The 14,533-nt window shown below is 28.5% G+C and overlaps 1 protein-coding gene across 2 annotated transcripts; it reads left to right on the top strand.

The window, feature by feature from the left end:
- The first annotated feature begins 10,651 nt into the window (after positions 1-10,651).
- LOC111631495 lies at positions 10,652-14,033 on the top strand. 2 transcript variants are annotated; one of them, XM_023375757.1, is made up of 4 exons: positions 10,654-10,896; positions 10,966-11,161; positions 11,231-11,377; positions 13,625-14,033. In XM_023375757.1, exons 1-4 carry the CDS (start codon positions 10,847-10,849, stop codon positions 13,811-13,813), a joined length of 582 nt encoding a protein of 193 aa, XP_023231525.1. In that variant the 5' UTR covers positions 10,654-10,846; the 3' UTR covers positions 13,814-14,033. The 2 variants fall into 2 exon arrangements, with proteins under 2 accessions (XP_023231517.1, XP_023231525.1); XM_023375749.1 differs by having other exon boundaries at positions 10,652-10,896; positions 10,966-11,377.
- The last annotated feature ends 500 nt before the right edge of the window (positions 14,034-14,533 follow it).

Here is a 14,533-nt window from a genome sequence, read left to right as displayed (position 1 = left end):
TGTCAAGGTCCTGGTGAGAATGTGCAGACAACTGAACGTGTGAAAGACCACTGAGTCAAGACCGTTTACACGTGCAACTAAGGCGTTACGTGCAACAATCTTGTGCGTTGTATGTTGTAATTGGATAATTTAAATTAGCAAGCAGTGATACTAGTGAGACTTTATTAAACTAATTTTTTTCTCATTTTTTCGTTACGGCGTGAAATATTATTTGGTATCGTAAATGGTACTTGAAATATTATAATGTACTGAAAATGTACTAAAAATCTAAATGTACTTTCAATTTACTGGAAAGGGCAAAATGTACCAGAAAAGTACAAATGTACTAGGAACGGCAACACTGGACAGCTGAACAATGGTCAACTGAACGATTCACAATAGGCGATGGTTAATTGGGCGCTAGGAATTTTTGCACGCTTTGCAAGTATACAATTTGGCGGATTTTTCTTGTAAATATTAGTAAAATATATATAAATATAAATCACAAATCATCTAAACTTATGAATTTTTATAAATGAACTACGAAAATCTCAAAAAATATATGATATTGGTCATCAAATAGCAGTTTCAGGTATAACAGCAGAAACGTACATTACGATGAAGCCGAGCAAAAAATTTTTAGAAAAATTTTAACTGCAGTATGGAAAATATAACCCATTATTTACTTGATATTGAATATAATTATACGATGAATTAATAAATTGAAGATAAAAATATATCATTAAATTTCTTAGACTTTTTTATTTTAATGTTTGTAATGGGCTTAAATATGTTTGTTAATTACGAAACGATGTTAATAAATATGTTAAAATAACATTGTTTTTGCATTATTTTAACATTGTGCAATTATATCTTTTCAGAACCACTTTTTAAGGCATCTCTTTTTTGAATGATTTTACAAATTTTTATGATATAAACGAAATTATTAACTAACTAGCTGACCCATTTTTGCATGAGAAATTTTAATTTAATTTCTATATAATTTTGTAAATATACATAATAAAAATAAACTTAATTATAAACCAGATTTTCAAATTTTATGTTTAGATCGTTCTTTTAACTTGTTTTTCAAAAAAATATCATCTCTAATACTGTAGACTACTTATCATTCCAAAATGTGTACCAGCTGCACTCAAAATCCGATCTTATCGGCCTTATTTTAAAGTTATTATTATATATTTTTCAATGAAATTTTTGTGTTATCTAATAATAAACTATCCAATTATTATTATTTAAAGTATTAATACATAAAAATTATTGTATATAACTTGAATTTAATGCTTTCAATTTTTCTCTATTTGTCGAAGTATCGATCCTGATGATATTTTTCTTACATTTATTACTTTATTTACATCTGTTTTATTCTACATTAGATTTAGAATAACTATTAATTAACTAATTTAATTTAATTATAATTACACATTTTTATAAATATTTTACTGTACATTCTCTTATACTCTTTAGTTAATAATATACTATTTAAAATTTTTAATAATTTAATATTTTTACTTTATTACAGAAAGGTTTAAAATTATAATCGTTATTGTGGAATTTTTGTCTTTTTAAACAGGCTATTTAAATGTATTTGTAAAATCTAAGTGGCTCGTACAACATGAAATTCATATAAAACGGAATTATCAACATTGTTATAGGGGATCAACTATATTTCAAGCACTTTATATGTAATTCTATTTTTATATTATTCGTAGTTTACTTTTCATTGTTATTCCAGAAATTAGATTGCGACAACATCATATTTACCTTTTACAGTATAATTTATAAATAAATGAATATCATTTACTTCTAAATGCGTGCTCAAAATAACATTCTTTAATTTATAATTGATAATGTGAATTTATGTATTAGAATTTATTTAAATGAATTTTAATGTGTGCATTCTAATAGAATAAATTTATCAAATTTAAATTAATATAATTTAATTTATTAATAAAAAGATATGTTTATTAGTTTAATAACAAGTCATTGCTTTTATGTGTTTACTCCGTTTGCAAGAAATTGAACCTATAAATTAATTTTCATGAATTTTGTTTTCATTATCTATTATCATGTATGGCTAAATTCAATTAAATTTCGAAAACATTTAGCAGATAAAAATTGATGCCAATATTAAATTGTAACTTATATTCTAAGAGTCAAGTATTAAAAGTATTTCATGAAAGGAAATGTTTTCAGAGGACAAAAGATTAATGCTATTAAGAATGCTACAAAAAAATATAAACCCTATAACTTTTTTTTTATGTTTTTCCGACGCAGAACACCGAAATAATTGATATTACTGTTTATTTATTCTCATTTTGATTTTTTAAATTATATTGCCGTTTATGGATATAAAATAGATTATATACTATAATAAGAAAACATAGAGTTGATTGAGTGATTTACAGATACACAGAAAAAAGTCGCTTATCAAATGAGGATAATCACTGTTCTTATTCTTTTAGTTATAATAACGACTGGAAGTAATCGTGCTGACCCTGAACAATGAGTGAACTTTGTGTTATTGTGCGGGATAATCAAAGAATGGGAATTCCGTCGTCACCAACCACACCTTCCGGAGCCTTCACATCAAGCTTTTGGCAATATCCTAGCGAAATTTAAGAAAACGTTCAGTATCTTGGATAAAACAAGCTCCACTCTTTGTTCAGTAATCAACGTGATTACTTCCTGTCGTTAGTGTAGGCCTACCTGAAAGATAAGAACAGTGATTACTCCCATTTGGCAAGAAACATTTTTCTGTGTGTGTCCAATCATCCGTAAATCTATGTATTTGTAAATTACCCATTATCACTTTCTTGTTTTTGTAATATATAATCCAGGTCATATCTATCAAATCGCTATATGTCTTAAAATACAAAACGAAAGTAAACAAACAGTAGACCCCCGTATAACACTGTAGATAATTCCATGTTATATGAATTCCGTGTTGTACGAGTCACTTAGATTTTACAAATACGTGAGCCGTTCACAGCCCGGTAATTACATGTTATATGAATTCCGTATAACACGGAATTCATATAACATGTAATTACTGTATCTACAGTGTTATAGGGGGGTCTACTGTAATATCAATTCTTCTGCTGTTCTACAACGAGAAAAAAATGACAAAGCGTTATCGAGTTTTAATCTTCTGTCATCTGGAAATATTTCTTTAGAAATAGATCATAGAATATTCCAAACTAGTATATTGAAAATTCAATAATAAAAATTATAAACGATAAATTGATTCCTATTGTCTTTCACATTCACTTAATTGTTATAAAACACTTGCAGTATCGTCTTTCTATTATAAAAGTTACTTAGCCAATTTTTTAATATCTTAATTTTTTATGGAATTCGTTGTAAAATGAGTTTATTGCTTTTAATCTTCACTCTTATTTTATTTTTATTTAGGGAATAAAAAGAATAATTTAAACATATAAATTCTGAAAAATATTTTAAGAATCACGGCGAAAATTAGTTTATTATGACTAATACAAAAATTTTATAAGTAGAGATTTAGACAATTAATATATTCATTTTTTATTTTGGAAAATTTTACATAAATTTGGCATGTAATTAAATTTTTTTAAAGTTTTCGTTTATGACAACAATTTTTTCTATATTACTTCAAATAATTAAATGAAGTAACATCCCTTGTTATTTCACATCACAAATTAAATTTTCTTTATAATTAAAAGTTATTCTGTTTTATGAAGTGACACTTGTTTCTAAATCATGTTTTTTGTGAACAGTTTTTATACGAATTTTTATATAAAATGTAGACAAAAATGAAAACAAACATTTGATGCCGTTTAAATTAAAAAAAATCTTAACAGATCAATTTTTTATTAATTTTTTTTCCTTTTTAATATTATAAATAAAACATTTAATTAAAGAAAAAGATGTAAATCTGTTACTACTTTTACATATAGGAGAAGAGCAAGAGAGAGTTTAACTTATCATTTATAATAGAAAAGTGATTTGTGATGACAAATATAGACACTGCCTTAATAGTGTCTAGATATTTTCTGTAGTAACAAAGAAAGTATGGTGAGAAATTACAAATAAGAAAGAATTTATTTACACGTACATATTAAGATTTTTTTTGTTTTATAATTTTTACACAAATGCAACGTTTGCAATCTAAAGAAAGATCCGCCATTATGTAATGAAATATTCAAAACTTATCAGTTCATAAAAATAAAACAGAAAAGTAAAATTAAAATGACACTAATTTATCCTGTGTGTGGTTGTTTATTTGTAAATTGATATATAACAAAGAGCAGATTCTCCCCAGAGAGGGTTCTTAATTAAAACTTTCGCTAATTAATGTCAATCATATATTTTAGAGTAAAGAAACCTATACATTCTTTGGAAAAACTAACATAAAATTAGGTATGAATGAAATGAATTTAATGATTTAATCGAACAAAGTTGTGGTATTTATGTTTTCGATATCCATAATTCTTGTTTTATAAAATTTGATTTTATTTGAACTCCATAATAAAGTAAACTTTAAATATAAAAAATAATGATAATTAAGGAATAAGATTTTAATTGGAAGAACGGATAAAACAACATAAGTTTCGTAATTCGGGAACGAATAAGAAATTTATATAGTTGACAGAAACAGTGAACTTGATATCAGGAAGAGTGTTAAAGTTTGTCTCGAGTTCTCTTGGATGGATAATAAGGATTATCGGTGTTTTGGATAGAAAGATTAAACATATTGAGTTAAGGAACGTGCCTTGACAGATTGGGAAGATGGAGTATGGATATGAGAGTAGAGAATTATACACCAGAACTGTTTCTGGAAGGACCACTGATACTCTCTGGTAAGAAGATAGTATTAATGGAGTATGATATAAAATCCTAACTATATTTCAGTGAAAAATATAAAGATGAGAATTGAATATCCGGGAGTATGTGCCGGAAAGTTGTGTAAACTAATTTATTTTAATTATATATATTCACTTTTCGACATTACCATTTAGATTGGCACATTTTTCCGAATGTTCAACAGAATTTTTAATTTACGCATGAAAATTTTCTGACTGACTCTTCAACACTACCTTAAATTTTGGAAACCAGAAGTTTAATAATACCATATATGGGCTGTAAGCAGAATGTGGTAACTTAAGGTTCTTAAGTATCATTGGTGCATCCGGATGCATTTAAGAGACTTAAGATCGGCCGCCGTTATTGGAGATTTGACCATATTACCATAATATAGTTTAATGTTGGCGATTATACATATTGCACATATTGTTAAATATTTAGACAAAAGATAGATACAGTAATCGATAATCAGTAGAATGAAATCGAAATTGGCTTTATTAGCAAAACAAGATTGAGAAATTTTCTATAAATTACTCCGGATTTAATAATTAATTAAAATAAGTTTGAGTTTACATAAAACAAGTTATGACAAATCAATCTTTTCTAATCTGCTACTGACATGTGATGTCAACATGATGAACTTTGAATTTCATTGAGTTATTGTTATATCCTATAGCATTATTTTCACTATATTGTTGAATCTAACATAATGCTTGACGATTTTGTCAAAGAAAGTACTGTATGAGTTATCAGTTCACTTCACATAATAGAACGCCAGCTGGTCGTACCCTTCTACTATATTTATCAGGTTTTCAGATTGTCACAAACACACGAGTTGTAAAATCCGATCTGGATATAAAAATCGATCCCTAGTTAGATGTTGTTACAATTTTTGAACAATTTTTATATTCTTATTGTCTTTATTTCACATTCTTAATATATTTAGCCGTTTATTCCAACTCAATAGTTTTAATTCTTAATAAAATATTCAAAGTTTATCTCACAAATAAGTTTAGTTTCAAGAACAAGATCGTTATCCTTGTTATTATTTTGAGAATAATTATTGAATCCTTACTTGAAATAAAGACAACAATGTTCAACAAATGATACTTGATAATATAAAATACAAATGAGCGATAAAAAATAATGATGTAAATCATTCTTTCTTATGATTTATTCTTATTTTAAAGTATCAAGTATTAAAGTGAAACAAATAAATGCTGAGATATTATTTTTTTATTGGTGTCAATCAGCGTGTTTGTTAGTCAAAAGTATTATTAGTTAAATCGAGTGACGATAAATTCATATTTAAAAATATCTAAAAAGTTAAATTAAAAAAATAATTTAAAATTTATTAGTGATCATTCAAAGCAGTTATTACGGAATATCAAATAAATATTTCTCCTCTTCTCTGTGTATATGTGTGTAGTTGTTTGTGTAGTGTGTACGTGCTCTGTATCTATATCGATATAAGACTATAACTTGATATAAGAGTTAACATCAAAATCTTTGTACACTAAATCTGAACTCTTGTGTTTTGAGAAATTAAATAAGCATAAACGAATGTTAATACTGAAAAAAACGCCGCAACAACCCAACATGAGTCTAAATTAGTATTAAATTAATTATGTCGCAGACATAAAAGAATGTTTATTTACATTTTAATTACAAAAAAAATCTCTGTTAATCTGTTTTTATGTATTTTTCTGAAGGCAATTACGACAAACTCTTCTATATCACGATTAACACGAGTATTAATCAATAGTAAACTATTAAATATAAATTTAGCCTCAATCAATTTATTCTGCTTATATATTTCAAATACAATCTCAGATAAATATGAAGTGAAATAAATTCCTTAATAGGAGAAAATTAGAAATTTTCTGAAAGAAATAGCAAAAAAATTTAAATTCATTACTCTAATTATAAAGTAACAACAACAAATTAATTTAATTAGAATAATTTAGTTATTTCTTAGAAAGTTTTAATCAAATTATTTATAAAAATTTATTTCCCAATGGCCAAGTCACTGCTTTCATGATCTTTTACTTATCCCTACATTAACGATATTAAATTAGCAAATAATTATAAAAATAAATTATTTTTTCCTTAATAATTCATGACTAAATTTTTAAAAACATTTTCTTATTTTTATTTATAATAATAAGTGATATTTAAATTGTTTAAAAGTAATATTTACAAAAGTATTAAGCTAATAACAATCAAATTCACATCTTATTTATATATTTATGATTATTATTTAATTAATTAACATAATTTTTAAACTGATTCAAAATCATTTATATATTAATTTTTGTATTAATTTTACATCGTATTAAATGATTCATATTAAAGGCCACTGATTGGGCTAAAATTTGAAAAAATGTAGATCTATAAATTCTCACTGTAGTCCGTCTTACTGTCTGTCTGTCCTTCCTTAATCTCGAGAACGGTGTTAGACAGATAAACGTTTTGACAGATATACAACTTTTAAAAGAAATAATTCGCGATTAACTATATAAAATCTTCCGTTTTAGGCTGGAAGTCACGTTATTTTAACTCAAAGTTTCCTCTTGAATGGAGTTAGATACATGACTCCCATGGTTTCATTGTTAACAAAAATAGTATGATGTACAGAGGAAAGACACTGCTAAATTGCATTATGACGATGACACAATACGTAATTGTTCGTTTTATCCCACGTCATTATGAAACATGAAAACCTGTGTACACAGGAATTACACGGTACCGAATTACTCTTTCCGTTTTGAACGGGTTTTATATCATATATATATAGATATATCTTTTCGCTATATCAGATAAATGTCACACAGTTATCTTTATTTTTATAGTAAAATTATTGATATACGTAAGTAAATTTTATTAACGGACTTAATCCATATTAATTCAAAGCGACTCTAAGTAAAGATGGGAGTATTCAAAAGCAAGATTTTAGAATTATTGTATTGCAAAAAGTTCTTGTTTCCAAGAAGTTATGCCAGATACTGGAACAAGTGCATACGACAGTAACAAGCTATATGGAGTTCCAAAAACTAGTGTGTAGCTTTTCCATTGGAAATTCTAATCGAATTGCAACAACATAGAGACCAAATTACTCTGTGTTCAGGCTTCTCCAGGAATAATAATATTCCAATTAATAGTTTACTTCAATCTCTATAATTATCACAGAAGTAGAATATTCTAATGTACTCTTAATAGCTCAAAGATGCCTTCTTTGACGCTACGAAGTCTAGGCCAGAATATAACAATGGCCTCCGATTCAAAGCTAAGGCCATCTTGTGGAAAAAAATTTAAATTTATATCTCCACTGATTCTGATTCATGAAAAACAAGAACACAACAAGAAAAATAATAATATACAGTAATTGATTTTATTCTGAAAAGAGTCTCGTTGGAATAAAGATAAATCAATATTTCAATATAAAAAGACGAAAATAATTTAACAAAAAAGCACAGAAGATCCATTATCTTGTCTTGCAATTTTCACAGATCTTAAAGACTCAGCACAGCATCAGCAATCCATTGTATAACTTTCATATTATGAAAATTAAACTAGAATAGACATTTACTTAAGTTATCACCTAGATTCTAGGTGATAGCTTAGATATTTTTTTCAAAAAAGAAAAGAAAATAAAATTCGAATTGGTCAAAACAATATTCGAAACATGATAGACCATAATGGGCTCTCCTATCTTAAATTTTATATAAATTATATTGTAAATAGTAAACTATTTTTTCAAAATAAATCAATAAAATCGGTTTTGAATAGTTTGGGAAAAATTAAATCTACTCTTTCGTGAATAATTTGCTTTAAAAAGGAGTTTTTATAAACAGTCTATAAATTTGCATATGTTAGACTAATCATCTAGAGACCAGAGATTCCGAATAATACAGATCCCAGTATATATTAGCATAATTGAACAGTGTATTTAAAGTCTAACTATTATCAAGATTTTAAAATCGTAGATATAAAAAAAAACAAGTTTCAACTAACTAAAATCCTTATTTTATGTATATTTAACCTTATTTTAATTAGGAAAAATGATGTTCTTTAGAAGAATTTTCATTACTCTGGAATCATTGATTTGGTTTAAATAGAAAAATCTTAAGTTTTCAACGTATGAATTAATTCAAAAATGTATTTTTAATTTTTCTACGAGTTTTTAATGTCAATGAACGGGATAACAAAACAGAATTATTTTAAGTCTGTTTTGTCATTTCGGTACTTTTCCTTTTTTAATTTACTTCTTTTATTTTGTTTTTTTTTTATATGCCCCAAAATTACCACTCTCTTTTTTAAATTAAATCCCAAAAAGGAAACCCGTTTTCCAAAAGTCCATACTGAAATGAACAGATTAAAAGCAGAAACAAACTTGTGTTCCCGTAAATACTGAAATCGGTGCCATACTCAAAGCGCCTTCCGATGAAAGTTTTATTTTCATCAGGATGATTCTATGGAGGACTTATCACATACTATAGAAGTTGTCGGAACAATCAAACAGAAGTGGGTAGACACAGGCTTATTGTGACGACGGTATGCGTTATAATAAATCTGTGTCTACCCACTTCTGTGTTGATTGTTCCCGACAACGTCAATAGTATGTGATAAGTCCTCCATAGAGTCAAAAACTTGGTACAGTACTCATAGATTCATATTGTAACAAGAACAAGAATGAGTGTTATTGTTATTTTAAATGGTTTGTGTTCTTCCTTCTTTCTGACATTGATAAATTTGATCGCTAGCTGTATCAGCATTGTTTATTTTTCTAAACAAATTTTGCATTAAAATATAGAAATTATGAACCATATCGAATTAAAACGTCATTATACATTTAAGAAAAACCTGAAAGACTTTTGAAATGATTTGATTGTAATGGTTTTTAACAAAATATTCTTAATATAATTTTTATATTTTCAGAAATATTATGTTGCCATATTTTTTAAGATACGAGTAAATACAGAAAACATTTCATAATTTTAGGATTTGTGAATTTTAAAATTACGGTAACTTCGTTATTTAGTTTTTACAAAATCGAAATATGTCAATTATGTTTTTTTTAATTCCATTAAACATGAAATTTAAATTGTATAATGGACAAAAATATTTTACAAACTTTTTTCTTCATTTACAATTAATTTTTTTTCGTACGATCCATTAAATTCGTGATAACTTTTTAAAAAATAAAGACATTTGAATAACTTTTGCTGAAACTTTATTGGGAAACATTAATATTATTAGAACAAAGAAGAACATACAGGATAGAACGACTTTTTGTAGATTAATTTAGAACTCATTTCTCTTTTTAAAAAATATTTTATCCGATTTAATTTTTTTCAATCATTTGAAATTCTTAACGGACTACAATTTTATATTAATTAACAGTTCACGGCTTTATCCGCTTTTTCACAAATTTCCCTTTCCAAAAATGGAGGTACCCGTTGTAGAGAATATAGGGGAAATTCAGAAACCTTAATTTTCATGCTATTTTTCTGGAAATATTAATATATTTATAACATTTGACATAGTCTTATAACAACTGAACTCAACAGGAAGAATAATTCATTAGTAAACATTTTGGGCTGCTGAGAAGCATTTATGTAGCCTATATTAAATATATACCCTAACGTTTCCAGTTTAATGTATAAGCCATGATCAGGTGACTGAATTTTTGGGACATCGGTTATAAACTGTTTCAAATTAAATACATCAAATGTAGAACATTAAATTTTTAAACATAATTACGAATTTTTCATATTATCGAATCGAATTATTTTATTAGAAAATTCGACTCGAAGACGTCGTTACTTTTTCAAATTTAAACGTTCTTTTCTAAAACGTTGCCGAACGGAACGAAACGGCTCTACATTCTATCGACAGGTTTAAAGCGAAAGGATTCAAAATAAATCAACTACTTTTGAATTATTGAACTGGATATTGAGATTTGTGAAAATCTGAAACAAAATATTAATGCTTCATTGTATATAACATGTCGTGGAACAACGACCGCTATTTTTATAGACAAAATTCAATACCTTGGTAAGAACGGTGTTTTCTTCTTAATAATCTCTTGGCATCTAAATAACCAATCTTTTGTTTTGTCTTCAGGGCGCAACACGAGGTTCTTCACGCTCAAGTCGTGGATAGAGCTACTTATTATCTGGGATCGATGGCCATGAATCCCATGTGTTATCGCGCTGGGTGGATGAATCGATACCCTTCCTACTTCATGTCTTCTTTTCTCTTATCACTTTCTGATTATTTAGCATATAGAAGAGAATTTGGAGTCGTACCGTGCGATACGGTGAGGAAGAATTTTATTTTTTTCTGCGTTTCGTTCCGTGCTATTTGGTCAATACCGAATTCTTTCCAGACGAACGGATTTTCTCGCCCACTGTTCAAATATCCTTCGACCCTTCCAGTCATGCAAGCAATGAATTACAAAAGAAAGCAAAAGCAAATTCATAAGCGTTACAAAACGAGAATTTTTTGGAGTCGAAGTGAAATGCAAGAAAATCAGGTAAAGAACTCTTTGTGTTAGTGCTGTAAAACAACTTTCGTAATTTAGGAGGTGACAAACAAGCGGTAATTACAGTAAATTTACTTAACTGGAATACAAATGATAATTTACCGATTTTCCAAGAATCAATCAAAAAGATTTATTCTTGGAAAATCAGATCAAAAGTCAAACAAATCAGTATTTAATTAGTCCGTCGTATAATAGACGATAGTAATGTTGAAGGTAAAATTCTTCAGACTCCGTCGATTCCGATCTTGAAAGTGTGAAGTATAAAAAATACTTTTTAATTACATTCCTCAAAAGTGGAATTGCAACACCACGAAGCAAATGATATACGCATACCGGTCCTGCAATTTTGGTCCTGCAAATCGAAAGTGGCTGTGCGCATTCCTTCGTGGTGCTGCGATTTCACTTTTGAGGAGTGTAGAATCTAAAGAAATTTCTTATAAAACGGACACTTGGATAAATTTAAACACCAAAAACATATTTATCTATAAAGGCCATTTCACAGAAAAATCTATCCATTTATTACGTCGTTAATCAAACAGCTATTTTTTGTTATATTTTATTTATTTTTTTTAAATAATCATATTGAAATCATGTTTTGATTATCTATATCTATATCTATATATATAAACGGACATGTGTGTCCCTATATTTCACTTTTCAGCCAAAACTACACATCATACATGAATGGTGTTTGTATGTGGTAGTAGCCCCAAGTCTCCATTCATGCACTATGGTAATTGCGTCTCGATAGCTATAAGGGTGCAAGGGAGATATGGGCTTGAAAGTGGTTGAAAGTGGAAGATTTTCTATTTCGATTTTAAAAATTTTCGAATTTAAACTCGAATTGGTTCGATTATAGAACGATTGTAAACGTTCCAGAAAATTGATCAAATTGAAAATAGTTCGTTTGACTGGACGTAAAAATTCTCTAATTAGTCTGGAAACGGGGGACCTAATTCTTGCATTCTGTGAAAACGGGTAAGATTGGCTATAATGTAATTATCTTAATCTTCACTATCGTTACTTTTTGCCCACAAATAAAAACCCAGCGAAGCGGGTCCTTGCAGCTAGTTAACTAATAAAAATGAATTTTTTTGGCCGTTTAAGACGTAGTATGTTTATTTATTCAAGTTTATCCAAGGTAAATTCATTATATCAATATTTTGATTCTGATTATAAATTTTAGTGCGACTTTTTATGGAGAAATTTTAGATTAAAATATTCGGAAAACTCTGGTCATTACACTTCTTTAGATCGCTGCCTTCTGTCCGTCTTTCTTTAATCTCGGGAACAAATTAGACAGTTGAAATCCGAGACCATAAATGGAAACATTTATGGTCTCGGATTTCAACTGTTATATATATGTTACGTATGTTATATGTTACGTATATAGTTAACAGGCGGTCCTGATTAACTATATACGAACTTCCGACGAAAAGCGGAAAACACGTTATTTCGATTAATAATTTTTTCCTGAAAGGTGTTAGATAACAGGCACCACACCATTACTAACGGAAAAGTATGATATACACGGGAAAGACACTAGTAATTTAAGATGGAGAGCATATATTTTAAGCTAATAACTAAAAATTGTGATTAAAAATTGCAGCCTGGCATTGCTCGTTACTTTTTGTTTCCTTTTCTGTTTTTACAAAAATTTGTGAAGTTCATTCACGCAGCTTTCTTTTGCGTACTTTGCATTAGGAATTTATCGCTCCATTAAGAGGTTTTTTAAATACTCTTTCCGTCCTGTGGGCACTAGGAGGCCTCTTATAGCAAGCCCATTATGGGTTCGGGGAGGCCCACAATGGAGCGACCGGGTGGTGAAGGGCGGGACACGACATATCCGAACGGACCACACTCCGAAATTACCTGGAGATCCCTTGACCCGTCCGGATTCGATCTCGGATCCCCCCAGTGCAGTGGGCTGCCACCAAATTTGAGGCAGATAGCTTTGTTTCAACTTCGAGTAAGCTGAAGCTCTACTTGTAAATCCTGAAAACTTCCAATTCTGTTTTTACGCCTTCCGTAACAATAGATCTGTACAAGACAATTTTATCAAAACAAATTCGCCCAATTTCAAAATAGAATTTCTATTTGAAAACCTAAATTTTGAATTTCTTGAATGTGATTTGTATACAAAGAAGTTGTTTTCAGCAAACTTAATTGGCCGCTAAAAAATAGAATACATTGACTAAGGGCCTGGAAATTATTTCTTATATAAAGTTTCTATTGTAGATTTCAGAAGAACAAACTATGGAAAATTTGGAAGGTCAAGGATTCGAAGGTTTTTCTAGTTATAGAACAGTGTGTGGATGTTTTGGAAAAGACAATTACGTCACTGACGAAAATAACTGTGGGAGTGACGTAGTTCCTACGTGCGCTTCTGTAGACGAAACAGGAGAAGTAAACAGAAGCGAGAAATAATTACAAGATGTGAGAAGTGAAAGTGTGAAAGAAAGCAAAGGAGATAAAGAATGACAGGATGATGAGAATTCTTCACACCTTTTTAAACAATTAAAAACATTCAAGCTTTCTAAAGAGTGCGACTCTTGAGAAAAGCATTGTTTTTCTTTTGTTTCGGAAATAAGTTTCCTTATGGCTTCAAAATTTAAATAAACAGAAACAGGTTTTGTCAGGTTGTAAACACTGTTTACTTACAACCCTAATCGACATTCCTTTACTATTTGTATTTCAATTCTAATCTAAACTTATCCTTATTTTTTATTAATAATATTCTACCCGAAACCGGTCTTAAGACAGAGTTGATCATTCCGCGCCATTCGCTGGCACGTCGTGTTGCGTGCGTGCAATCACCAGAAACTACATTAACACGTAAATTTAATTGATATGTGTTTTAATTTTAAATATTTGTTTTATTTATTTTCGGAAGACGTTTGAAATCTTTAATTGAAATCTTTGCTGTTGTTTTTTTTAGTTTATTTTTTTACAAGAGACCAAATTCTATGGTTTGGCACTGTAGTGCTTTTGTTGGATTTGTGTCTTTAGGTACAAAATGGATTCCGTGTTATTCCAACAAACCTATTGTGGATTTTGCATAGCGTATTGTTGCCAAATCTGGCCAAAATAAAGTATGGCCATGGTAAATTTTTAAAAATCTTTTTAAACATTCATTAATAGAAATTT

Source organism: Centruroides sculpturatus, unplaced genomic scaffold (assembly GCF_000671375.1).
Source record: "Centruroides sculpturatus isolate CEXI.00-Female unplaced genomic scaffold, Cexi_2.0 scaffold64, whole genome shotgun sequence".
Classification (NCBI taxonomy): domain Eukaryota; kingdom Metazoa; phylum Arthropoda; class Arachnida; order Scorpiones; family Buthidae; genus Centruroides; species Centruroides sculpturatus.
This window is presented reverse-complemented; position numbering and strand designations above follow the sequence as displayed.

Excerpts from the sequence above, each read along its gene's own strand:
- LOC111631495 (XM_023375749.1), top strand. The coding sequence starts at position 10,847 with ATGTCGTGGAACAACGACCGCTATTTTTATAGACAAAATTCAATACCT. Across the intron at positions 10,897-10,965 it reads AGACAAAATTCAATACCTTG|GGCGCAACACGAGGTTCTTC; the intron begins GTAAGAACGGTG and ends TTTTGTCTTCAG. Across the intron at positions 11,378-13,624 it reads GTGAAATGCAAGAAAATCAG|ATTTCAGAAGAACAAACTAT; the intron begins GTAAAGAACTCT and ends TTTCTATTGTAG.